This window comes from Arvicanthis niloticus, chromosome X (genome assembly GCF_011762505.2).
Source record: "Arvicanthis niloticus isolate mArvNil1 chromosome X, mArvNil1.pat.X, whole genome shotgun sequence".
NCBI lineage: Eukaryota > Metazoa > Chordata > Mammalia > Rodentia > Muridae > Arvicanthis > Arvicanthis niloticus.
Window position 1 is genome coordinate 58,944,425 of NC_047679.1, and position 26,886 is coordinate 58,971,310.

At 35.6% G+C, this 26,886-nt stretch overlaps 1 protein-coding gene across 8 annotated transcripts in view; it reads right to left on the reverse strand.

Moving 5' to 3' along the window:
• Atrx (ATRX chromatin remodeler) overlaps window positions 1-26,886 on the reverse strand; it is a 129,300-nt gene that overhangs the window by 39,700 nt on the left and 62,714 nt on the right. For all 8 annotated transcript variants that reach the window (XM_034486303.2, XM_034486300.2, XM_034486298.2 and 5 more), the window contains 12 exons: window positions 19,270-19,406; window positions 18,491-18,664; window positions 15,458-15,551; window positions 14,017-14,119; window positions 13,121-13,348; window positions 11,465-11,606; window positions 10,532-10,641; window positions 9,610-9,756; window positions 9,320-9,497; window positions 4,813-4,950; window positions 3,354-3,529; window positions 1,629-1,746 (listed from right to left, as the gene is read on the reverse strand). In XM_034486303.2, coding sequence (XP_034342194.1) covers window positions 1,629-1,746; window positions 3,354-3,529; window positions 4,813-4,950; window positions 9,320-9,497; window positions 9,610-9,756; window positions 10,532-10,641; window positions 11,465-11,606; window positions 13,121-13,348; window positions 14,017-14,119; window positions 15,458-15,551; window positions 18,491-18,664; window positions 19,270-19,406 — 1,745 coding nt within the window. The remainder of the gene's footprint in view (window positions 1-1,628; window positions 1,747-3,353; window positions 3,530-4,812; window positions 4,951-9,319; window positions 9,498-9,609; window positions 9,757-10,531; window positions 10,642-11,464; window positions 11,607-13,120; window positions 13,349-14,016; window positions 14,120-15,457; window positions 15,552-18,490; window positions 18,665-19,269; window positions 19,407-26,886) is intronic.

The window sequence follows — 26,886 nt, forward strand, 5'->3', positions numbered from 1 at the left end:
ACTCGTAAAGAGTTTTGCAAAATTTATGCTTTTGATGTACAAAGTGTATGTGAAGGAAGTAGAAGAGAATATGCCAGACACACAGATAAATAATGATCTTTCTACAATGGAAGTAAAATAAAAAGACTTGAAATCCATACAAATGCAGAATAACTGCCAGAAGCAGGGGGTGGTGAAGAAATGAAGAAATGAAGGGCAACAGGTACAGAATTTCAGTCATGAAGGATAAATACTCCACAGACGTAATAATGAGCAGAAGTAGTATAGTTTAAAATATACTGCATATTGTAAAACGCTGAGTACATTTTAAGTACTTTGACCTACACAAAGCCTATAAGAAAAAGATAGGTTCACTTGATCAGCTATATTAATAATCCTGCTATGTAGCTAGAAACATCAAATATATTGCACATATTAAATATATACAATAAAAATGTTTTGTGTCATTTTAGCCTTTAAACTTAATGAAGCTTGTCATATTCTCTAATTTCGTGTGTGTGTGTGTGTGTGTGTGTGTGTGTGTGTGTGTGTGTGTCTGTGTGTCTATTTTGGACAATGTTACATGCATATCAACAGATGTTGGACAGTGTTCAATAAAGGGTGTCTTAAGTCTAGTTTATAATGTGGTTCAAGTTATTTAAGTCCACTAATACCCTGATTAGGTATTTTAGACACCACTACATCCTTTTGTGTTTCTTGAGCATTACTGGCTGAAGAAGAAAAAAATGAAGGGCATTAAAAATGGGCCCAGTGGCATGGGTATTTGGGTGAGATTCTCACCTGTGTCTATATATCTTTCGAAACCAATGTAGCTGAAGATTTTAAAAACTACTCTAGAATTGTATGCTTCCTCTATTGCCTAAGCTTCAGCAGTACTTTTGTTCAAGACAGGGTGTCTCTGTATAGGCCTGGCTGTCCTGGACTCACTGTGTAGAGTAGGCTGGCCTTTAATTCAGAGAGCCATCTGCCTCTGTCTAAGGAGTGCTAGAACTAAGACCTGTACCAACATACTTGGCATAAACTAGCTCTTTTCATTTTTTAAAAAATAATGTATTTATTTTTTATTTTATCCACATTGGTGTTCTGACTACAGACATGTCTGTGAGGGTGTCAGATTCTCTAGAATTTACTAAAATTACAGACAGTTGGCTGCCATGTAGGTGCTGGGAATTGAACCTGGGTCCTCTGAAAAGAACTGCCAGTACTCTTAACGACTAAACTATCCACCACCCATAAATTACTCTTAACAAATTAAAGGCTTAATTACATGTGATATACAGAGATTTCTGGGGATTCTTTTGTGTATTTGGAGGGGGGGGTACTGAAAAATCAAGGTAAGGGCACTTCTACTAAACATTATTTCATTAGCCAGTGGGTGGTAATGCAGCGAGGGCTACACAAAGAAACTCTGTCTCAAAAAACAAAGCAATGAATCAAAAAACATTTTTGCTTTAAGTTTGTCCCTTGAGTTTAGCATTGATAGCAATTTTTAATTATAAACATTGCAATTTTAAGCATATTTTGTTCAAACAGAAAACTAAACAGAAAAAAACATGGAAAACTACTTAGCCCATATTCTTCAGAAAAAGAACATGTTTCTAGAGAAGATTAAAACGGGGGAATGTTACCTGTTAAGTGATCTAGGTAGTATTGATAGAGCTTGCACTGAATAGCAGTCATCCTCACAGCTAACACATATTCATGCTTTGGAGGCAAGAACTTTGTTAACGCTGTATAATCTTTCCTCTGCAATTAACAAAACAAAGGATGCAAATCAATGATCTAAATATATAACCAGAATGAACTGCTTGAAGACCTGTGGGTTTCTAGAGTTGAAAGATACATAGTCAATATTTTCTCTTTCAAATCATAACACAGATCACATGATTATACTTAATACGTTTCATGTAACTAAATAATATGGTATATAAGTCAAAAAGATACTGCAACATGCTCATCAGGTTTTAAATTCAAGTGCTCATATGATCACTTAACAAAATACAAGTTATAAAGATGGTCATCTCTGTATTTTAAAAAAAAGTAGCACAAATTGGTGACATCACAGAATCATGTGAAAAACAATACTGTCAAAAGTAACTTGGTTTTCACATAGAAAATCATAGGAATCAAAGTGCTAAAGTACATGCCTGGGATGCCAACACTTGAGAGGCTGAGGCAGAAACATCAAGGGTTCCAGGCCAGCCTAGGATACATCAAGAAAACCCATCACAAAACAGAAAAAAAAGAAATAAAACCCCACAAAATCCAAACTGTAATGCAATCTGAGTTGTATGCCAAACAATAAGTTCTGAAGCAATGTTTGTACCATCTAAAAAATAAGACATGTATAAAACACTAATGAAACAATTTTATTAGAGGGACAGGAAAAAACCCACACACACTAATAATTATTAAATACAAATAACTACTTAAACAGAAAAACTAACTTACTGTTAGGGTAGTAATAGTAAGAAGTGCTCAATAGTACAGATAGCCAACATGATCAAACAGGATTATCTGCTATAATAGCATTCTAGCTATATTAAGGATAGCCTTTTTTGTCCTAGTAGAACAATTCTGTAGCTACCTTTAGCATCTAGTGTCTTAGGAGAGAATATAGATCTTGAAATCTCTGAATTGACAGCTCCATCTCTACATACTTACCTATCTATGCATTTAAATTCACCGACAGTCTTATTTTAATAACGTTATTAACCTGTTCAGTATATACCCGAAAGTAATAAAACTGGTGTATGTATGAGTCTGTGAAAGGCCATATGAAGAAAGTTTGAATGAATGAATGAATGAATGAATGATGTGTGTAACAGCACCCATGTAGAGACCAGAGGCCAACTCTGTTGGAGCAGGTTTTTCTCTTTCCAACTTTACATGGATTCCAGAAATTAAACTTGGGTTGCCAGGCTTGTGTAGCAAAGAGCTTTTAGCCACTAAACAATCTTGCCAGCCCCTAAAACTGTGTAACATTTACTTTAAGAATTGTTCCTCTAAGTCATACTAGCTATTCAAACAGTGAGGTTCTGAATACCATGTAAAGCATACATAAGAATTTCTTAATCAGAACAGCTGTGCTCTTCTTAAAAAGCCCTTGCTGTAAGAATGTGAATCGAAACATGCATGAACAAAGCAAAATATGAAGAAAGTGTATAGATCAACTATGTTCTTAAACTGTGAAAAATATTACAAATGTGAATAACTGGTGAATCCTTAAATCAATGCAAAGAGATATAATTATAAAACTAAAAAAGAAGCAAATGAGACAATGTAGCTCAAGCCTAAAGTCAAAAACTGATTTGGGACTCCATTATCTCTGGTACTGTGGAACATCTCTGTACCTGAACACATCCGGCTAACATCTCATAGAGAATATGAGCACGTTTTTTCATCACTCTCACATCTACCATGGTAGAATCTGCACACTGTCCGTTTTGGATTGGATTTATAAATCTATTTCTGAATTCCTTGATGGATCCAAGCAAATTTTCCTTGATAAAGTTAACCATGCAATGATCTAAGAGACAAGATATTAATTCATTAATAACGTTAATAATAGAAAGACCCAGAAAAACGCTACAAAATATTCTTAATGCCAAATGCTCATCTCCTAGAAGTATTCTCAGAAAGGCAAGTGGAGGTAGTAAAGAAGGCAACAGGGGAAATGTAAGCTTAGGATAAAAACGGGTTGTAGATCTGACCTACAACTAGATAAATGATGTAAGAAACGAAAAGCGATCATCCATAAATCCTAGACCTATTTTGTTACAAAGCAGTTGATTCTAAATTACTATTCATAACATGTAAAATATAAAACAAGTATAATACTGTAATGTGTATATAACTGCAATGATGATTTTATGGTCAGTGAGAACATCTTGCAAATAAAATATTAAGTACCACATAAAAATAATACAAATAGAGGACAGGCTACTGTGGCTAAGTTATATAGCTAATTCAGTTCTTGATTCAGCTGCAAAAGTCTTTAAAGGTACCATCAATTGTCCTATCTGAAACACAATGACAATGTAAACTAGCATTTCTGTTGTTAAAGGAGAATAGAAGAGAAACAGAAAAAAAAAATGAACGAATTAAAAGCCTAACATACAAGAAAATGTGGAACTCTATGATGCCAAATGCAATTTGTTAAATAAGCCCCGCCCCATCACATGACAGGGAGGGAACATCACAAGGCACTTCTCCAAGGATTTCACTCTTTTCTTCAGTCTGAGCAGATGCTACTCTGGGAAAGATTTGCTGAAAGTTCCTTTTTTCTCATCTCCATTTTCCAAAATGTTCACAATTGGCATTTCTTTTCTATTTTGATTTTTGCAGGGGGACACAAAGTCTCACTATGTATTACTGGCTATTCTTGAACTTACAGAGATTTACCTGCCTTTGCCTCCTCAGTGCTGGAATTAGAGGTATACACTGTCAAAACCGGAGTCTTTCTTTCCTTGCTGGTGCCTCCTTCAAACTGGATATATATCCCTATTAGACCTCAATAGCACATATACATTTTGTATATTTTGAAGCAATCACTAAAGAATTCTGATACTTTTTAAGTATTTCTATTCACTTAGTTATATCTAAACAATGACAATGGCATGTCTTGACAGTAGTTTGCTACTCCAATTTACAAAGCATTCCACTTGAAAAGCACGTTGTTCTTTTACAAAAGAATCAACTATACATTATGGTCACAGACTACAACAAACAGAAGGAGGAAATGGCCAAATGTACAAAAATATATGGGTCAATGGCAACATTCTACAGAAGAATGACATAATATTAACTCACACTCAATTAGGTTATTTTGAAGTGGTGTTCCTGTTAAAATAATCCTCCTCCTCGATTTTATAGAGTTCATAGCCTTTGAAACAGCAGATGCTTCATTTTTTAGAATATGGCCTTCATCACAAACAACAAAATCAGGACCTATAAAAATAGACATAAAAACAACACTTAATTAAAATAAAATGAAACTAAAAGAAACAATAAAACTAAAAAGGTCGCTCATGGAAATATATGGTTCATCATTTTAGACTGCTTATCTAGAAAGAAGATAAAGCAGTATCATTAGAAGCACATTCATATTTTATGTGCCACTGTGCATGACTGAAATGGCATTAATTAGTTATTAATCAAGTCCCCATAACCAAATATTAAAGTACTACTAAGATCTACAAACCCTGTGAAGAATAATGCTTAAAAATTTTACCAAAACAGCCAAGCATGGTGGCACAAACCCTTAGTCTTAGCACTTAAGGAAACAGGAGCAGACCTGTTCTACAGGGTTCTAGGAGACCCAGGGCTACAAAGAGAAAGTCTGTATCAAAAAACAAATACAAAAAGGATAATGAAATACTAGTGAAGATTATCCTTAACAGATTTGGGTATTTCATACAAGAAGTATCTTTTAAGAGATTAAAAGAATAACTTTTAGAACTAAGATATGTTAGAATGATTATAGAATAGCATTTATAACAATTAGAAGAAAAATATCTCTAAAAACAATACTGTGGCATTAGATTACATTAAAATTATTGGGTAAGACACAAAAGAGTTGAAATATACATGAGAAGAAAAATATGAAATGCTGTAAGATATAATATAGGGGCTGAAAGAAGACGGGGCTCAGTGGTTATAAGAACGTGCTGCTCTTCCATAGGATCGAAGTTCCACCTCGAGCAGAATATAAAATAAAATCTCATATATACCAAAGCTGGCTTGGAATCCACTAAATAAAGGAGAATGACCTTGATTACTGGTCCCCCTGCCTCCCCCTCCCAAGTTCTCAGATTGTAGATATATGCAACTGAACCCAGTGTTGAATTTTGTACTTTTAGGCAAAAGGAGCCCCCAAAAATTGAATTTCTAAATTTGAAGAACAGTTCCTACTGAACTTTCAGTCATCAAGTCAGAAAGAAAATGAGCCCAATAAAAACCAAAAGTCTGTAGCTATTTACATTATGAAAGTCATTTGCTTTTAAAAACCTCAAATTGGCAGGAAGGCATCTATCTATACTACTCCTCTGTTAAAATGTATGTATACATATGCACGCTTAGGGTTGGGGTAGGAAATATTGAGATTAATTAATTTTGAAAAAGGAAAATAATACTCTATGTGGCATGATAAGTGTGTTTTATCAGACAATCTATTCTAAAATGCTGTTTATGGTAAGAGGGCTAAGAATCTCTTAGACATCTATAGGAACTGGAGACTTAACCAAGTCCAAAGCAAGCCAGAAGGCTGATAATACTTATACATCCATACTGGAAGAAGCTACCTCTCATTGAATGACTCTTCTAGGAGATAACTACCTGCCCAACCCAGAAGTTCCTGAATTCTGACCTGTGTGTCTTTTCATGTTGTTAACCCTAATTTGGATTATTTCAGTATAAGAAGCCATAAGCATTAGTGTAAAGACTTCAGGTTTTCCTGTGTCTTTCCAAGGAATTATTAAAAATAAAGGAAGCAGACAGTATTACTAAAATACAACAATGCTTTGAATATTGTTCACATATATACACACAGATTTTTGTTTTCTGAAGCTAAAAATCTTAAAAGTATTCTTCTAAAATCACTAAAGTAAGAGAACTCTGCCAGACCAATTTAAGTAAATAGGAAAACACTTTTCAGAGACACTTAAGGGCCAAATATATGTATCATTCTAAGGTGTTTCTTTTTCAAAATGTTACAATGCCACCTATTGGTACTATTTTGAAAAATGAGAGCCAACACTAGTGATGTAGCACAGTGGCAAAGTGCCCCTAGGTTCAATTCTCACCATCAAAGGCAATTCATAAACGACTATAATCACTCTGTGCCACTTGTAGAAATGATTAAGTACCAATACAAAGCCAGAGGAGCTAAAATCAGGATGTATTACTAACTACTCCATACTTGTCATACTTGTCATACCAAAATCTTCCCAACTTTCCAGATTCTGACCTGACAAGCTCCTACTTTGCAACCTCTTGTCTAAGACTATGACACCTCAAAGCAGCTTGTCTATATATCTTTACCCTAGGCTTGAATTAGGATATTTCTTTTATATTATACAAACCAAGTTTTCAAATATTCAGCTGACATATATATCTTTGGTGCAACCAATTTACATCACACCATAGAAATCACTTGAGGAAAAAAAAAGAAATTATTATTTCCCATTTCTCTTCTAATAAATGTAGAACCTATTGACAGAAATTTAGAACATATTAATGGAAAAGGAATTTACATATAAATTATTACTACCACTGAATCTTAGATCTTATGCTTTAATACATTACTCTTGGTATGTGTTATAGTTGACATTGTAAGATACTCATTTCAACACAAATAGTTGTAGACTTCAAACTATCTCTAATGATAGGTGACAGGAATGGAGGCAGGATCAAGCATTCAAGACCAGCCTAGGCAACATAGAAACACCTTGTCACAAACAAATACATATAACAAAACAATAATGGAGAGACCAAAGTATTGTTGAAGTCATAATGAACATAATTTTGGTATATAATTTTTAAAATTAATGAACAAGAAGACTGAAGAGATGGCTCAAAGGATAAGAGCACATGCTGCTTTCACGAATGACCTAGGTACAATTCCTAGAACCTATATGGCAGGTCATAGCTATCTATAATTTCACTTATGGGAGATCTAATTGATCTTTAGGCCTCTTCAGGCACACACATGGTGAACAGATAGATGTACAAGCACACAAAACACTTACCTAAAACTTTTTTTAAAAAGTTAACTTTAAAATTAAACTAAATAAGTACATTTTGAAAATAAGATCCGCATCGTATCAGATAAAACGATATCTAGAATTTTATTAAGATTCACCATTACTTAGATTTAGGCTACATCAAAAACAAAAACAAGCAAACAAACTGTTGGGGGCCGACTTTTAGCAGAAAGCAGCTATCAGCTTTGCAGCCATCTTGAGCCATATACCCTGACATGAGACTTGGATTACAATAGCCTACAACAGCTGAGCACACTCTGATAATCTTGGTTTAGATACCTTGAGATTAAAGGTGTGTGAGATTAAAGGTGTGTGACTTAATAGTATACTTAGAGGTATAGAGATCAGAGTTAGAGACAAGACCTAAGGGCATGATTAAAGGTGTAACTTAGAGGTGTGGCTTAGAAGTGAGACATATAAAAGGCAGAGACAGAACAGATCAGAATTGAGACGATAGAAGACATTAGTCAGACTATAGAAGACAGAACCAGAGATCAGAGAATATAGACGGAGATCAGAGACTATAGAGGGATCATCAGAGACAAATCTCAGACATTAGGTAGAATCTGCCGTCACCCTTGCTCTTGCTGAAGTCCGACCTGCAGACGGAAGCAGCAGCTTGGGCCGGGATACAGTGGCCGCCCAAATGTGGGTCGGCCCGGGCCTCAACATTTTGCCTGGGCTGCAACATTTATTTTGGCCGCCCCAACTTGGGGCTAGTGCGGTCCCCAACAACAAACTAACCAAAAAACAAACCAATATTCATTTCAGATCAAGCTGGATACTATACACCTAGCCTGGCTAAAATGGTGCCTGGAACTATTCTCTGTGAAGCTAAATAGTGACATATTTAACTTATAGAAGGCTTAGACTTAAGGGCATTTACATGGCTAACCAGTGCTTCCCTGCTTCCGGGCCCCTAAGAACTCTGGCTGTCTTCTGAAGTGCTACTAGCTTCTCCTAGAATTTTTTTTTTAATCTTTACTTTATGTTGATCTGTCTCTTGACCTCAAGTCTCAGTCACATAATACTAAGTCTTGTTCCTGAATCCTTTAGGTGCCTTCTCTTAGATCTGCCTTCTTATTTAAAAGTGAAGTGATGCCTTCAGTGACTAAGAAAACAAAAATCCAAGAAGAGGTACTGACAAAGTGGCGACAAAGGTAGGACTTACTTAGAAGTTAAATGAATTAATCCCTATACTGTTAGCTAAAATGCACCACTAGGAGCAAAATTATCAGTATTAATAATAAAAATAAAACCTCAAGGACAAAGAAAACTAGCAGCAGCTAGTTATTAGTTATTAGTATATGTTCAATTATTTGTTAACTTTTTTATCAGTTTGTTTAACACAAGATTTCTCTAGCTGGCTCTAGCTGTCCTGAAACTTGTTCTGTAGGTGAAGCTGGCATCAAACTCAGAGATTTGCCCACTTCTGCTTCCACAGTGCTGAGATTAAAGGTATGTGCCAGAATGCCTGGCTCAATTAGAAACTCTTAAAGACAAACATAAATTTTCAACTAGCTTCATAATGTCAGGACTGGTAGTAATGTACTTACCTGGATCAACTAATGCTTTATTAAATATTTCTTTAAGTTTCCGACTCTTCACATTCCTTCCTTGAGCAAGATTTCTGTACATTTCATACCCTATAATCATAACACCACCATCTTCTTGCCATCTCTGTAGCATATAACTTCTCTCCTGAGGACGTTTCACAGTTGCTAATTCAGAGACCTTTAAAAATAAAGTTCTAAATATTACCATTAAAATATGCATTAGAAATTAAGAGTCTTCTTTCTGTGACTCTCGTGCTACGGTTTCAATAGGAGACATTACTAAATGTTACCTCAAGCTTCTCATCGTCATTTAATCCCTCCTGCCACTTCTCAAATTCATTCATCCAATTCAAAGCAGTGTTCAGAGGACAAACCACTAAAGCTGTACTGAAATCCAATTTGTCACACAAAAGAACTGTGTGAAGAAAACTGACCACCTATAAAGGAACCAAAAAAGTGACATTTTCATTGAAATATCCACAAAAAAATTTTTAAAAAGCAATCAAGCAATCATGACTTAATATGTTTTACTTTAAACACTAAGCCAGCCAACTAAAAACCATACTTTTAAAGACTCCAACACACAGGAAATCCAAGTAAAGAAAATATAATATTAAACCCAGACCAAGAAATGAAGCAGTTTTAATAGTAAAAAAAAAAAAAAAAAAGACTTTGCATTCCTGTTACTATCACAGAATAATAAAAATTGAAAAATAAATTAAATGCATGTATCGCTGAAGTGGTGAGAAGCCATACCTGCAACTGTACTGCTTCACCTACATCAGCATCTTTGCACAGACATCACTATTTTTATAATGCTGTTAGGAATGTCTGTGGGTTTTTTTCTTTTATTTGACATTATAATACACTTATATCATTTCCTCCTTCCCTATCCACCCTCTATATTTTCACATATACCTTACCTTGCTCTCTTTCCAATTCATGGCCTTTTCCCCATTGTTATTACAGACAATATGTATGTGCACATACAATCGCCAACCTCTTTAAAGACGCTTGCCCTCTCAAGTCCTCCCCTTTAAACACAGTATCAGAAAGTGCATTTTTAAAATTTCATTCTCCAACACAAAATTCAATACTTGAGAAGAAATCTTCTCATTCTTCTTTATTGCTGAATCTCCACAATCTACCCAAAACACAGCACAATCCAATATATGTACAAAAATGGATAGGTTTATTTCCTATAGCTCTTACCTGGAGGGTCTTACCAAGGCCCATGCAGTGGGCAAGAATACATCCTGAACCTGGAGACTTCTTTGTCTTTTTCACAGACTCACAGCAGCAATCCCACATAAACTGAACACCTAAGAATGAGAAACCAAATCTTCCAAGAATCAGCAGAGTTTTATTTTGTTTTTGAAGATTTATTCTAAGTATTCTGAGCAACTGAGTCATCTGTACAGCACCCAAGAAACAAGATTGAAAACACACTTGGAGCTAAAAATAAATTCTTAAATGCAATTAGAATTGTTTGTTCTTCTTAAATAAATCAGAAATAAAACACAGGCAGACAAGATAAGGGTGTGTTCGGTTATTATAAACTATCACACTACATTTCCCTATACCTCAGGATGGCTGATGGAGGCAAAAGAATACTTGAAAATAGAAACTGTCCAGGTGTAGAAACTGAACAGTAAGAAGGGTCAGTAATCCAAGAAGCAGGAACTGTTTTATTTCCCTTATGGAGCACTTCACATACACATTTAAAACTACTTCAGTAAGTAGGGCAGCAGAGAGTAAGGCAGTTGACTAACTTTGTGATACTAATGCAGGAAAAGCAACTAAACACTTACTTGAAAATGTTGAAATTTCATTTCCCAAAGAAAGCTTTTGGTTAACTGTGCTTATACCTAAGTGCTCTAGCCAAGCACTATGTGGTAGAACTCCACTTTGCTAGACAGATTCCCACTTCTAAGTAGTACCTCTGGCCTACTTAAAACACTACTCTTGCAGATACCCAAACTTGTTCTTCCTTACTTCTTTGTGATATCTATAACAGCTGGAAGCATATTAGTTTTGTTCAACAATGTATCTCCAGTGACTGGGAAAACAATAGGCAAAAAAGAAGAAAACAAAATATAGGTAAAATTCAGCTAAAAGTGATGGAATCATTTAATAGCTTCTTACCATCTACTTGATGGGGTTTCAATTTTATAACCATGTTTCTATGAACCTGCACTAAGGGTTCTTTGGTTTCTTCATCTTCATCTAAAACCAATTTGGTTGTTATGGGACACTTGGTAGGTGAAGCATCCTCAATTTCTATCACCTACAAAAAAATAAAAAAGGGAGTCATTGATAGTTAAGCTCATAAATTTCTTTCAAGCAATGATGGTATATCAATCTTAAGACAGATTTTACAAAATACAGACTCAACTATTCCTACAGAAGACATCCGAAATGAGAAAGTCCAGATTTATGTTTCCCAGATGAAAAACTTTATATAGACTTGAAATCACTATAGTAAAACAAGAAAGGACCTTTGAGCCAGTGTATCACCAATACAGTTCTATTAGGCAGAATTTTGAGTAAACAGTTCTCTCAGTCAGTACAGTACTTGCTGTGCATACATATGGACCTGAGAACAATACATGAAATGGGAACAATGCATGAAAGGAAAGGAAGGCAGGAAAGGGCAAAGGGGGGGGGAGAGGGAGGGAGATTGGAGGGGGGTGAGGCAAGAAGGAAAGGAGAAAAAAAGCAACAGTAGGCTCCTATGACTCCGTGGCTAACCTACATAGCCTACGTGGCTAGCTCTCTCAGTTTTGAGTCTCTGTCTCAAAACTAAGGTTGATGGTTCCTAAGGAATGACACTCAAGGCTGAGTTCTGGCCTCTAACATACATATGTAGCTCACACACACAAATATACACTAACAAAAAATAAATAGACAAACATACACAAGCACAAGTATGGATATACATTTACCTGTATTTGCTAATTCAAATTGACAATTTATAGATGGGAACGAAGGGATAGATTTAGACCTAGAGAAGTGCTTCCATATATAGCCCGTGATATTAAGCAATACTAATACTGTTTTAACAAATGTTTGTCAACAGTTTTATTGTTTGATGCAGAAAAAAGAAAGAAATATTCTTGATTTCAAATGTGTCAGACTGAGGTGTGGTTTGCTAGTAGAGAATGTGGCTAACATATACCACGAAAATGTGTTCAAATCTCTAACATAAAAAAACAAAACTTGCCGGGCGGTGGTGGTGCACACCTTTAATCCCAGCACTTGGGAGGCAGAGGCAGGTGGATTTCTGAGTTCGAGGCCAGCCTGGACTACAAAGTGAGTCCAGGACAGCCAAGGCTACACAGAGAAACCCTGTGTCAAAACAAAAACAGAAATATTTAATAAATGAATAAATGAGTTTCAGGGATGGCTAGATAGCCCAGTAGAAAAAGGTATCTCTATACAAGCTAAGTTAGACCCTCAGGACCCACATAAAGGCAAGAGGAGGTGACTAATCACAAAGTGCCCTCGGATACATATATGGGTGCCACCGCACAAATGGACAACTATACATACAATTCTAAAAATTAAAAGAAAAATTTAAAAAGGAATTATTTTCTTAACTAACTATACGATAATTCTGGTGATCATACAAGAGTCTCAAGTGTTTCCAAGTACCTAATTATACACAGACTAAAAAGCAAAGCATAAAGCACTGGTGTAAAAGAAATCTGTAGTTTATTAAGACATTCAACTCTTGAAAATCTGTATGCATCTGTGACACAAGTCTACGAAAGACATATAGAAGACTGGAAGGTTGATTACCTCTCGCAATTTCTCTCTTTCACGTTCCCTCTCTGCAATACGTTTTCGCCTCTCTTCCTCTTCTTTAAGGGCATTCTGTGTTTCGGTTCTTAGTTTATCGTCTTTAAGAATCTTCCGAATTTTCTTTCTGCCTTTTCCAGGTGACTTAGAATCATCATTTTCATCCTCCTCCTCCTCTTCCTCCTCCTCCTCATCTTCTTCTTCCTTTTTTTCTTCCTCAGAATGGCTCTGTGAAATTTAAACACAGAAACAAGAGTAAAAATGTTGTTCTGCATTCACTTCATGTTGTATATGTAATGCGCCAACAGGAGGTAGAAGAAAAGCTTTATTAATTATATCTAGAAATAAAGAAACAATCAGGGCAAAGGAATCAAATGGGTATTTTTAAAATGTACAGAAGGAAAACAAAAACATGAAAAGAAGTCCAGGTCACCGAAGGAAAAAAAAAAAAAAACTTCAAGACTGTAATACAATACCATTTTATACTCTACCCTGCTGTTATTAAATAAAAAATGAAAATGTAAAAAACTAAATGTGAGGTGGTACAGAGCTTTTAAGAATGCTAAATGATGGAACCAATATAGAAAAAAGTAGGTGAAAATCCTTTAGCATGTAATGTAATTATTTCTATGGCCCAGCAATCACAACTTGTAGACATACCAAAAACAAACATGGTCTTTTCATAATCTCATGACTCAAAACAATTAAAAAGAAAATAAGCCATTAAGGACTGTGAGGCTAAAGAAAAAAACATCAAGAAAGAAAAATAGACTCTTTCTACAAGTTTTAAAGTTAAATAAATCAAATGTAATTATTAAATTCAAAGAGAAAGTAGTGAATTACTACTACTAAGCATGTGAATTATAATTGAAGCAAACACTAAACGTCATTCTTGCCTTATTTTCACTGGAGGAATCCTCTTGAACCTTAATGCGCCGTCGTTTCTTCTTTTGTTTATAACTCCGCTGATTTTCTTCCAATTCTGCTTTCTTTGCAGACCTGAAGAAAATTTGAAATGTAAGATAAAGTGCTTCCATGAGTTTCCTCAAGTGAGCTATGCACTACTTTGGAAATAGTACATGCCAGGATCAAACTGCATGCTGCACACACGCTATGGTACTGAGTAGGAAGCACAGATATAGGCCATGGCAATATTTTAGTAATGATAAAATGCACAAAGCACAACATGTACCATCTTAACATTTTCTAAGTGTATAATTTAGTAGTGTTAATAACACTGACCATCTGGGAACTGCTCAATACATACAGCATGTGCACAGCATGTGTAAGATCATGGGCTTTCATTCCCAGCACTACAAAATCAAGCAATTAAAAAAGTAATGAGGGATTAGGAGTATAGTGTATGTAGTATAACTACAAGACACAGAGCCATAGGTCCAACGCCTGCCACAGCATACACTGGGTATAGTAGTAAACATCTGTCATCTCACTACCCAAGAACTGAAAATAAGAGTAATGAAATTCAAGGTCATCATGACAACATACTAAGTTCAGGGCCAGCAGGCCAAACTATATGAAACAGGAAGAGAGGGAGGGAGGGGAGGGGAGGGGAGGGGAGGGGAGGGGAGGGGAGGGGAGGGGAGGGGAGGGGAGGGGAGGGGAGGGGAGGGAAGGAGGGAAGGAGGGAAGGAGGGAAGGAGGGAAGCCTGGATGTGTATCTCAAAGGGCAGTCTTTTCAAAGAACATACAAGGCCCTGAGTTCTAGAGACTAAGTATAACTACTTGTTTTCTCAATGTTTATTAATATATATTCATTTGTTCAATGTTATGGATTTCATTTCATTGAGACATTTTTATTCAAGCATATTATGTACTCTGACCAAATTTATTCCCCATCCTTTTTCTGACTTTACTGTGTTTGTGTGTGCAAACGTGCACATGCAAGAATCAATTCTCTCTTTCCATCCAAGCAGTCCCAAGGATCAGCCTTATCAGCAAGCATCTTTGCCCAGTGAGCTTTCTCACTGGCACCTCTTCCTCTTTTATGAATTAATTTCAAATCAAAATATTATATTGTGTTTACTAAACTTTATTTGCACCTGTAGCTATCTTTCAAACAATTTAAAAGTCTAGTCAGTTTATGTTAATTCCTAACATTATGTAGAAGGCAGGGCCACAGCAAGTATGCAGAGATAAGAGAGAAAACAGCAGGAATTACTTGTCTCCATTCACCATGTAAGACCTAAGGAACAAGCTCTAGTCATCAATCTCAGCAATGGGCAGCTTTACTTACTGAGCCATCTCCCAATGGCCTAATTTCTAACACTGAAAAATAAAGCAAAACAAACAACAACAAAAAACCCCTGTAATACTAACCTTGTTCTAGGCCGCTGATCATCCTCAGATTCACTGACTTCTTCACTAACTCCTGACTCCTGGAAGTCAGTGTCTTCCGAATCCTCACTGCTCACTTAAAGTTAGAAAAGAATAAATCACTAAATAGTTTTCAAAAGAAACAAACTCCACTTAGTAATTTCACATTTAAACACTAGAGAATTATATAAAGACCACCAGGAAGGGGAGGAGAATGAATGCTTATTACAAAAGATAATAAGCACCATTCAAATACACTACAGTGGCACACACCTTTAATTGCAGCACTCAGGAAGCAGAGGTATGCAGACATGAGTTCAAGACCGGTATGCTCTACAGAGTGAGTACCAGGACAGCCGCGGCTACACAGAGAAACCCTGTGTGTATGTCTCTCTCTGTGTGTCTGATCAGAAGAAGTAAAATGTTCCAAAATCTGAAGCCTATGACTATCAAGACGTTCCATGAGTGAAAACTCCCTTTAAGTTAAGTACATGAGGTCTAGATGACACATAAATCCAGGGTTGTGTTTTGACATGGGTCCCTTCCCCAAGATCTTATTATGTACATATCAGTGTTTCACAAACACAGGTGCTCGAACAAACACACACACACTGTCCCTCCCCGCCCCTTGCTCACTCTCTAAACCTAAGCATTTCTGGTACTAACCATAGCAGATAAGGTATACTAAATCTGTATGTATACATTCCTTCCAGGCATTAATTATAAAACGTCCTCTAAAGTAAAATGCAAGTATTTGGTAGTATATGGATTAACAAAACAAGAATTAGCCATACATAAAATATGTAAGTGGTAACCAAAGGGAAATTCATCAAAAATAAGTGTGGCTATTGAAAACAAGTAAAGTATGCTGCTGGAGATGAATAAGATGATTATAAACTCTCTGCTAATGAGGATAATTACAAAACATCTGCAGGACATACAAAGCAATGACCTAAGAACTCTAAAAGTAAAGCAATAACCCGTGGATGGGAGGTTGAAATCAAGACTTAAAGAATGACTCCTCTATAAGGGGAGGAAGACAACACAGAACAGCAGGTGAGTGTCATGGGTCATTTTTTCCCTGTCTTTTAGTTCTAGTTAGTCTTTTGATTGATTATTTGTTTGATTTGTTTGCCAACTTGACATAAGTTTGAGTCACTTAGGAAGAGAGAACTTCAACTGAGAAAATCTCCCCACTAGACTGGCCTGTGGGTAAACAGTAGAGCATTTCTTGATTGCTTGGGAGGGGAGATCAGCCCATTGCAGAAGGTGCTGCCCTTAGGCAGCCATTGTGAATTGCATAAGAAAGCAGGTTGAGCAAACCAGGAGGAATAAGTAAGCCAGTAAACATCTCTCTATGAACTCTACTTGAGTCCCAACCTCCAGCTTCCTGCACATCTTCCCTCAGTGATGGAAGTGACCTGAGTTCAAGTTGTACAATGAAATAAACCCTTTCCAGCCAGGCAGTGGTGGCGCACGCCTTTAATCCCAGCACTTGGGAGGCAGAAGTAGGTGGATTTCTGAGTTCAATGCCAGCCTTGTCTAGTGTGTTCTAGGACAGCCAGGGCTAAACAGACAAACACTGTCTCGAAAAACAACCCCCCTCCCCCAAAAAAAGTGAAAGAAAGAGAAAGAAATCCCCCAAAAAAAGTGAAAGAAAGAGAAAGAAATCCTTTCCTTCCCAACTTGTTTTTGGTCATAGTGTTACCACAGCAATAGAAACCATTAAGACACTCTGGGTTTTGAGTGGAAGACAGGCTGAATTCCAAAGCTACAGAAATTGATGGCAAAAATATTATAGTTTTCTAGTCATGCACTGGGACCAAACAGGAGATCAGATATGATGATTGATTGTGGAGGGTACCTCTAGTGCTACTCCTCTTTCATTTCTCTATGACAACTGTCAGAATAGAAACAGAATTCCAGAAGGACAATCTTTCTGGCAGGGCATATAGGGCAAGAAAAGTAAGATGACCTTGGATCATATTACAAAGCCAGAAAGTAAAGTGTGTCCAAACAATGAAAAGGACACAGAAGCCAACTCGATGCAGAATGATCAAAGCAATTCACAATTCTGTGTGTGTTTGTAAATATTGATCACTTACTTCAGCTGGGAAAAGTCAACCTGCCTCTTGCAGATCATTATAAACCTTATCATCAATTAGTATAGTCAAACTGCTGTGCAGTAGAATAGAAAATGCTCTTTCAGCCGAGGTTTGTTCCACTCTCCCCTTTCTAACCTTTAATGACCACACGTCTACTTTCAACTTTATGAAATCAAAACCTTAGCTTCTAAATGAGAATATGAAATACTTTATTCTCTGTCTGGCTTATCTCATCCACAACAATGTGCTCCAGTTTCATGTATTTCAGTATTCTCCATGTTGGTCCAAACAGAAAACTATTATGCCAATTATTTTTGTATTCGTTTTTTTATTCACAATACTTAATATGGGCCTAGGCACAGGTAACCACTTGAAATGCGAGATTCATTCATACAGGGCAGACTGACATAAACCATAATCTCAGTATTCAGAGGGTCATCAATTTGATGTCACACTGGGCTATGGTGTAAGACTCTGCCTTAAAAACAGAAATAAAACAAAAGAGTCAGATGTCCAATACAAAGAAAACATAAGGGCTGGAGAGATGACTCCGCAGTTAAGAGCACTGACTGCTCTTCCAGAGGTCCTGAGTTCAATTCCCAGCAACCACATGGTGGCTCGTGACCATCTGTAATGGGATCTGATGCCCTCTTCTGGTGTGTTTGAAGACAATGATGTACTCACATAAAGTAAATAAATAAATCTTTAAAAAAAAACAAAGAAAACATAATCTGAGATGTTTTACATATAAACCCACAAACCTAATCAAATTAAATTAATGTTCTATCATCTTTCAGTAGGAAATCACCAATGTAATAATATTCTCTTAGGAGCAATGATTCAGTGTCTAAGCAAATATACTCAAATTTCAATACTAGAACTCACTGACAAAACCATTATTTTCTTGATGTTCACAATTAAAATGTCTTACCCTTCCTTCTATTTCTTGCTTTGGCTTCTTTATGCTCTTTAGGCTTTGTAGTTTTCTCTTCTCCAGATTCTCCATCACTCAAAGTCAGTTTATGCCTCAAAAGTCTATGTCTGTATCTTGGCTTCTTAGATTCTTCAGAATCTGAATCTGATTCAGAATTGACTTGATTGGGGGCTTTTAAATAAAGAAAATACATTAAAGAAGCACTCTTTCAAAAGACTACCTTTTAAATGCTTTTTAAAAACTATTCTGCATATTTGCAATCGCCATACTTTATAGAAAATCTCCTTGGTATCACGAGTGAAAACAGCCTTGGTTACTGAATATGGGCTACTACCAGTGTGTATCATTTAAAGCATGAAAAGTTTTCCTTACACTTTATTGACAGGAACTGAAACAACTACAATAACGTACATAGTTGTCATAAGATACTCAAATGAGTTGGGATAATAAAGTTTTGATCTTTTTTTAAAACTTAAATGGCGGGCTGGAGAGATAGCTCAGTGGTTAAGAGCACTGACTGCACTTCCAGAGGTCCTGAGTTCAAATCCCAGCAACCACATGGTGGCTCACAACCATCTGTAATAAGATCTGATAACCTCTTCTGGTGTGTCTGAAGACAGCTACAGTGTACTCATATATAATTAATAAATAAATCTTTAAAAAAAAAAAACTTAAATGGCATTTTCTAAAATGACTTCTCACACATTCTGCAAAGACTAAATGGCTAATAAATTAAACTACAATTCCAATACATAACTTCTCTTTGGGGAGCTCACCATCATCGCCTGGTGTTTCTTCACTCTGTTTTTCAATTCTTTTTTTCTCTCCTCCATCAGGTTCATCATCTGAAGATCCATCCTCATCAGAGGAAAGATTAGCTTTAATTTCTTCTAAAAGCATCTTCTTGGCAATTCTTTAGAGGAAAAAAAACAATATAAAGCTATATTTGGGGGTCTGAAGTACACTGAATTAAAAAAAAATCTCTGTATAAAAATAGGAATAAATGTTATCAACAGACTTTATACACAAGAAACTGGAAAAACCATGTTTTAACATAAGCTGCCAATAAACAAAAATGTTCACTGCACTCATTTCAATTCCATACAAATCTTCAATATACTGAAAACTTTCAGGGATATATTTTATTATTTTGACCAGTTGAAAGTTGATACTGCCATCCTCCAGAAACTACCATGGGGAGATAGGCTAACAACAATAAATTTATTTATCTATACAAATGGCATTCCAAGATAAAACGCCAAAGGAGAGGTTTTATTGAACAGAAAAAAAAATCTCAGAAAAAAAAAATCAATGTGTTACAAACCACTCTCTAATAGGAAACAGCATATCCAACTACAGAGTATGTTTGGACTTTAATTTCACTTACACCATAATACGAAGTACTGAAGCAACCATCAAACATTAGTAAATAATAGTCAAGCTGAGGCAGAGAAAGGATATGAGTGCTCCTTATTACATGGTCAAAGAACACAAATTATCATAAATGAATTGTAAGTTTCAGAAAAAAATATAGCACAATACCTTTGCTCACACAATTTCTCAAAATCCGTCTCAACTAATTTGCTAATAAAAATTTGCTTAAGGAGAAAATACAACTTTTACTATTATACTTAAAATAAACTCCAAGGAAATTTCCAAGTTTGCACTAAAGAAAATTACCTCAAAATGTAAAATTAAAGCAATAATGAAGTTTTGTAAAAGGCATGGTCATGGATCAGTCTTAGTACCGTTTTACCATGAATTTATAAATCATAGTAACTAATAAGAAGAAACTCTGATAAACTCACAAAGAAGGTGGCAAGATCCAGACAGCTTGTCAGGATTTGTCAACTGTGAGATAAGCATATACTTGGCAATCAAGACTGAGCAATCCAGTAATGATGATATCGTTGGGTCTATGGAACCTTTGTTGGCTTTTTTTCCTGTTGTTATGTTGTTGGTTTGCTTTGGTTTTTGTTTCTGTTGTTGTTTTTTAAGACAGGGTATCACTCACTATATAACCCTGGCTGGCTTTAAATTCGCAAAGGCCTGCCTCTGCCTCCTAAATGGTTGAATTAAAGGTATAAGCTACAAGGCCTGGACATGTCTGTTATTTCTCTCCCGCCTTCTCTCAAGGCGGGAGAGATGACTTGGCAGTTAAGAGCACTGACTATTCTTTCAGAGGTCCTGAGTTCAACCCCCAGCAACCATATGGTGGCTCACAACCATCTGTAATGGGATTTAATGTCCTCTTCTTATGTGTCTGAAGACAGTGACAGTGTACTCATATGCAATAAATAAATAAGCAAACAAATAAATGGAAAGAAAAAAACCCTTCTCTCCTTTTCTTAGCATGCAGTTTCATTTCAATCAAGAATTCACCTCATGGTAAGAAGTAGTAATATACAGATATATAGTAAGGCCTCTGTTTTGACAGACAAGATATTTACAATCAAAATGCAGAGCAAACACACTGGAAAAAACAGGCTGAAGCAAAATAGAGAATCACTTCCACAAAAGCTTATTATATGTTATTTTGTACTTTTTCCTAAGACGTCACAAAAAATGATATAGATGAACATGACTTTGCTTTTCTGGTGGTTTCTGCTCTGTTTGTGTTTGATTAAGTACAGACACTCTCAACTAAAGTTGATAAACAAGCTTTGCTGTTGTACATGTAGCTGAGTGGTGTTGGCTTGGATTGCATATAGGAAGCATTTTACTAACAGTAGACTAACTAAAGGTTGCAATATCTTATTTTGACAGTGTGAAAGGTAACAAATATCATTTAATCTGATCAGGTCATAAAATACAGACTATCTGATACACTTTCCTCCTTAAGAAAGTTAGCGATTACAGAGTAAAGGGAACTCCATTAAAACCGAATGAAAGGATTTATATAGAAAAGTTACATACTATAACAGTACTCCTCATGAACCAGGAATATCTTTTTCCAGTTAAACTAGGTAATGCATTCTGGATAAATGAGTCTATATGTATAAAGCTTGTACATGAACTGTTGAGTTTTAGATTAGAAATAGAAACTGTATTTCACTATAAGCTACAAGATTTGTAACATCATTTGGATAAGACATTACAGAGGCAACAGAACTACATTCTGAATCTACTTACTATAAATGTCAATACAGTCATCTGACTACAGTTTGTAACCACAAATTCAAAACTATTAAGTTCAATCCTAACAATAAAACCTCACTGTTAATTGTAAGCAACCACATAAGTTTTCTTCTTTCAAATTCTAGATTCTTAAGAATATGTCTAACTGGGAAGTCAGAATATATAAATCTACCTAATTAGCGCTCATGGCCTAATGAATATTAATGTAAATAATATGACACGATATTACCTAATAAACCATACAATAAATAACAGAGAATAAAATCAAATCCATATATTGCAACCTGCCAACAACCTTCAGTAATGCTATATGCAATATGGGAGATAACTACAGTCACTTTAGAAGCAAACAAACCACAAATTTCAGAGAATGGTTGTTTTTCTCCATCACTAGTTAAATCTAGACTAGTGGAGACTCATTATTTTAGCAAAGGAAAATCTTATTTATAGCCAAGGTTACTAATAAAGCTGGTTCATTTCCCATCAATTAAAACTGATGGAGAACTGAAGAAGTGAGATAGTGATTAGGCTCAGGTATTGCTCATCCATAGGACCTGAATTTAATCCCAAGCACCAACATCAAGAAGCTCACAACCATATGGAACTCTAGCACCAGGAGCATCCAACATCCCTGACCTCTGTGAAGACCCGCACTCATATACACATACCCATACAGATATATACATAATTAAAAGTACATTTCAAAGGCAAAAAATCAATAATGAATGATGGCTATAATCCTGACCTATAACAGAACCTGCTATATGCCTAAATTATAATTTAAAGGACCTAAGGGCTGAGGCCAACCTTCAACCTGAGTAGTCAGCAAGCATGCCAAGGTGAGATTTGTCCCACCTACAAAGCCTGCTGTGAGATGCTTTAAAGGGAAACTCCACTACCTTAACTCTGGAGTCACGGGCCACAGAGACTTCAAAGACATCATCACTTGAGAACCAGCTGAGGCTGGCAAAGCATCATTTTGGAGGCCTTGGCTGAACCCATGCTGGTATGCATGTGATGGATGTATAGTCATGATCCCTAGTTGATTCTGTTTGCTCTGAAGTTTCCTTTCTTGAGGCTTTCCAGGACGTTTCTGGGAAACTCATCCAGGCAACAAGGTACTGCCCCTGGAATCTCAATGATCAAAATTATATCTTGGGAAAGGTAGAGCATCCAAAGCAATCAGGACTCTTATCAGAAGCATTAAAGGCATAGGCTATGCCACTCTTGTGGAGGCAAACCTGGGCAGAGGCCAAGGTAAAAAGAGCCTCCAATTTCCTGAAAGGGAGGGAAGGGAAAGGGGAGAAAGCACAACAATATGGGAGGGAGAGTAAAACCCCACAAACAATCAGGCTGGTGCATGAGAGAATAATAGGATCCCGAAATACATACAAACTAATTCTCCTAAATTACCCAGTGAACACTAAGATAATGCCTTATTACACTTCATCTACTAAAAAGAAAGCAAAAATAGGAAATAAGCCTAATAACAAGCAATCAAAGAAACAAAATTAAAAAGCCAAAAAAAACCTGTTAGACATTATGATCCTATCTAGAAACGAAATGAGTAATGAATGCCTTATTAAAGTGCTCAAACAGGAAAGGGAAGAAAACTCTCTCTTCCTGGTATGTAAATCAATAGCTGAAAACAGTACATTTTTTAACAAAGAAGTATCTCCTACACCATAGAGCTTTAGAGAAAGCTATAACAAAGGTGGCACAGAATGTTAGAGCCAGAAGCCAAGACCTTACATTCCAGTTAAAGACAACAAATGACATCACCAAATAAACAAACATAGTGTGACAAAGCCAAGAAGAGGGCCTAAGATCCTATATCCCATTCAGGTTCACAGTGCTAATGCTATTCTCTCTAGTCATTAACTACTTCTGTGCTAATGCTACCCTGGACAGACACATCAATGTCATTCTAAAAGGGGTTTATGCAGGCGCACACACGTGTTCATGTACACGTGTGTCTGGACATATATTCATTTCAGGGATATTCAATTTTTATGTCTTTATAAATAAAAGATCCCAAGTTTTGACTTTTAATTTTTTTTTCATTTTTAAAAGAAGAGTTCTAAGCACCTACACTCCATGAATGGCTATATCTCTAAAATAAGAGTGACAAGATATCAAATAATGTATCCTGGAACTAATATTTTACAACTTAAATCTCTAAAACCAGGTTTAAGAAAACTGTCAAATTAAAATTACATTTTTATAAGGCCAATGAATTTTTTATCTGCATACAAAAGCAACAAAATGTATTAACAACTGTTTGTGCCTGGATAACGCATCACAATAGAATATGCAATTAACAACATAAGAAAGATCATTGGCTTAAATGCATGTTATTTAGACAACATAGTTTCTAAGTAAATGAAATACAAAAATATGACATTATACCTCCCAAGTTTATTTGTAAAACAATTCAGAGGCAAAAAGCTATGGGATGTTTATTATTTTTACTGAGCAAACAATGGTGAACACAAATCCTTTCAGAACAGTGTAAGTCACTATTTTAATAGATGTCATGTTCTTCAAAGGTTACATTTTTTTAATTTCATAAATTATAGGGATTTTTAAATTTTTATATTAGTATATTGTTTTAATTAAGGTTCAAAATTCCTTGATAGGAAGTTTTATACAAAACAGTAACTAATGCATGAAGATCTATAGACAAAAATGACCAAAAATCATGAATAATTCAGTAAATAATCAAAGGCTAAATAAACAGTTCTAATAACTCTTCAATCACATGTCCTATAAACTCTGTATTCAGAGACAAGCAGTCTAGTTTCCGTTTTTGTTGAGAGTACAAGGAAAATTAATGACAAAACTATTATTTTCTAAAAGAAAAAAATCAAGACTAGCTGTGTAAACTCACAGTTAGGGCCTAAGATAGTGAGTGGCACACTGATGACTTACTCCAGCAGCAGAGGCAGGTGGAGCTTTGAGTACAAGGCCAGCCTGGTCTAAACAGTGAGCTTCGGGTCTTAAGAAGTGTTTAAGAAAAAGAACAACAAAAACAAGAAAGCATGGTTGATGGGCTATTCAGCTTAAAACAAACAAATTAGAAAATTAAGTTTTTCGGGCTGGAGAGATGGCTCAGAAGTTAAGAGCACTGACTGTTCTTCCAGAGGTCCTAAGTTCAATTCCCAGCAACCACATGGTGGCTCACAACCATCTGTAATAGGGTCTGATGTGTGTGTCTTCTTGCGTGTCTGAAGACAGCTACAGTGTACTCATACATATAAAAGTAAATAAATATTTTAAAAAAAAGAAAGAAAGAAAATGAGTTTTTCAGCTAAGCAAGGTGGAGCACACCTTTAACCCCAGCACAAGGGAGGCAGAGACAGGCAGTTCGAGACTAACCTGATGAGCAAGTTCCAAGACAGCCAAGGATACACACACATACCAATCTTCATAAACAAAAAAATTAAGAGAAAAGAAAAGTAAGAAAAAGAGTATTTCCTGGCTTTATTTAAGAAAAATTAGGGGGCTAGAGAGATGTCTCAGAGGTTAAGAGCACAGTCTGCTCTTCCAGAGGTCTTGAGTTCAATTCCCAATAACCACATAGTGGTTCACAACCATCTATCCTGGGATCTGATGCCCTCTTCTGCCATGCAGGTGTGCATGCAGATAGAGCACTCATATACATAAAATGAATAAATAAATGTTTTTAAAAATCTAAGCTTTTAGAGGAATTTTATTAAGAAAAAATATATTAACATCAATACAGGACAATTAGTCATATTAAAGAATTCATTCTTTATTCAATATTCTTATACTGAAAAATAAAAACAGAATTAAATTAAAAGGCATTAATTTTAAAATATCAAACTTAAAAACAAAGGATATTAAGTCAGAAAAACGAGTTATATTTGCTAACACTAACTTACAGACTTTCTTGGCAGACTATTTCTCAATTGCTCAAAGTCCTAATATTACCAAACAAGAAAGTCTATTTAGTATAATATCTAAGCTCTACCCACAGAATAAGAATGGTACCAATACTATTTCTTTCTTTGGTGAACTGTCTAGTGAAAAAAGAAAGTTGGTGACACCATTCAGTTTAGACATCAGCCATCGAGTCCTACCTAAAGCTTTTGACACCTCCATTAGACTTAATTGACTATACTTACCAGAACCATATCAACAAATGAATGAAAAGAATTAACTTAGAACCCCTAAATACTTAAAACTTTTTTTACTCCAACAGAAAAAGAAACAAAACTCTTTACTTCAAATGCAGCCTGTTTTTTAAGTGCAATAAAAATTCAAGATACTTTTACTAACCAAAAAATTACCATTGAACTCAAAAACCCACAGGAAAAAAATTCTAGATTTATCAAATTTGTATAGAGAATAAGCACACATATAGGAGGGGGTCATCTGGAAATGTATTTCAAATAAATCCATATTAAGGACTTGTGATACACTTACTTCACTAACTACTAAAATCACATGAATACCATTAAATATCTTCATTATATGATCAATATCTGAGAATCATTAGTCTCTTTCCAAGTAATTAAGCTGTATTAACAGTACAACATCTTCACTAGTAGAATATCCACTTTATACAAAAAGAAGTAAAAATAATTTGTCTATTTTCTAGTTTAAAAGCAAAAACCTATGGCCAAATGAAACAAGGGTCTCATTCTCTAAGTATAGTAAAACTTTTATCAATTAATCGCCACACCATGATTTGCATTTATAGAAAAATTAATTTAGTGTCATCCAGAGAAAATCTGAGAACAAAGTACAATATTACTAAAACCATGTACATCTTCTTGAAGAATAAACTAAGAATATATGTGATTGTGAACACACATAATATTACGGAGGCCCAATGACAGTATAAGTTTTAAAATATATACAATGAGAAATGTTTGGTTACAAAGTCTCCAGATATAATGATGAAAACATAAAGAAATCACAATGTATGTATACACTGAACACTCCTAATGCCCCAAATCTGATATGCTCTGAAAATCATTGGATTAGTAAATCTGGACTACTCAAACAGTGAAGCCTAGGCAAATATAAACAACATCTTATAAAAACTTCAAATTCTGAAATACTTCTGCTCCAGAGAACTTTGGCTAAGCATTGTAAACCAAATTTTTCTTTCAATGCACACTCTCTCCTCAAAGCAAGGAGCAATTTAAAACTAAACCATCCGGGGACTGGAGAGATGGCTCACAGGTTAAGAGCATTATCTGCCCTTTGAGAAATGCTGAGTTCAA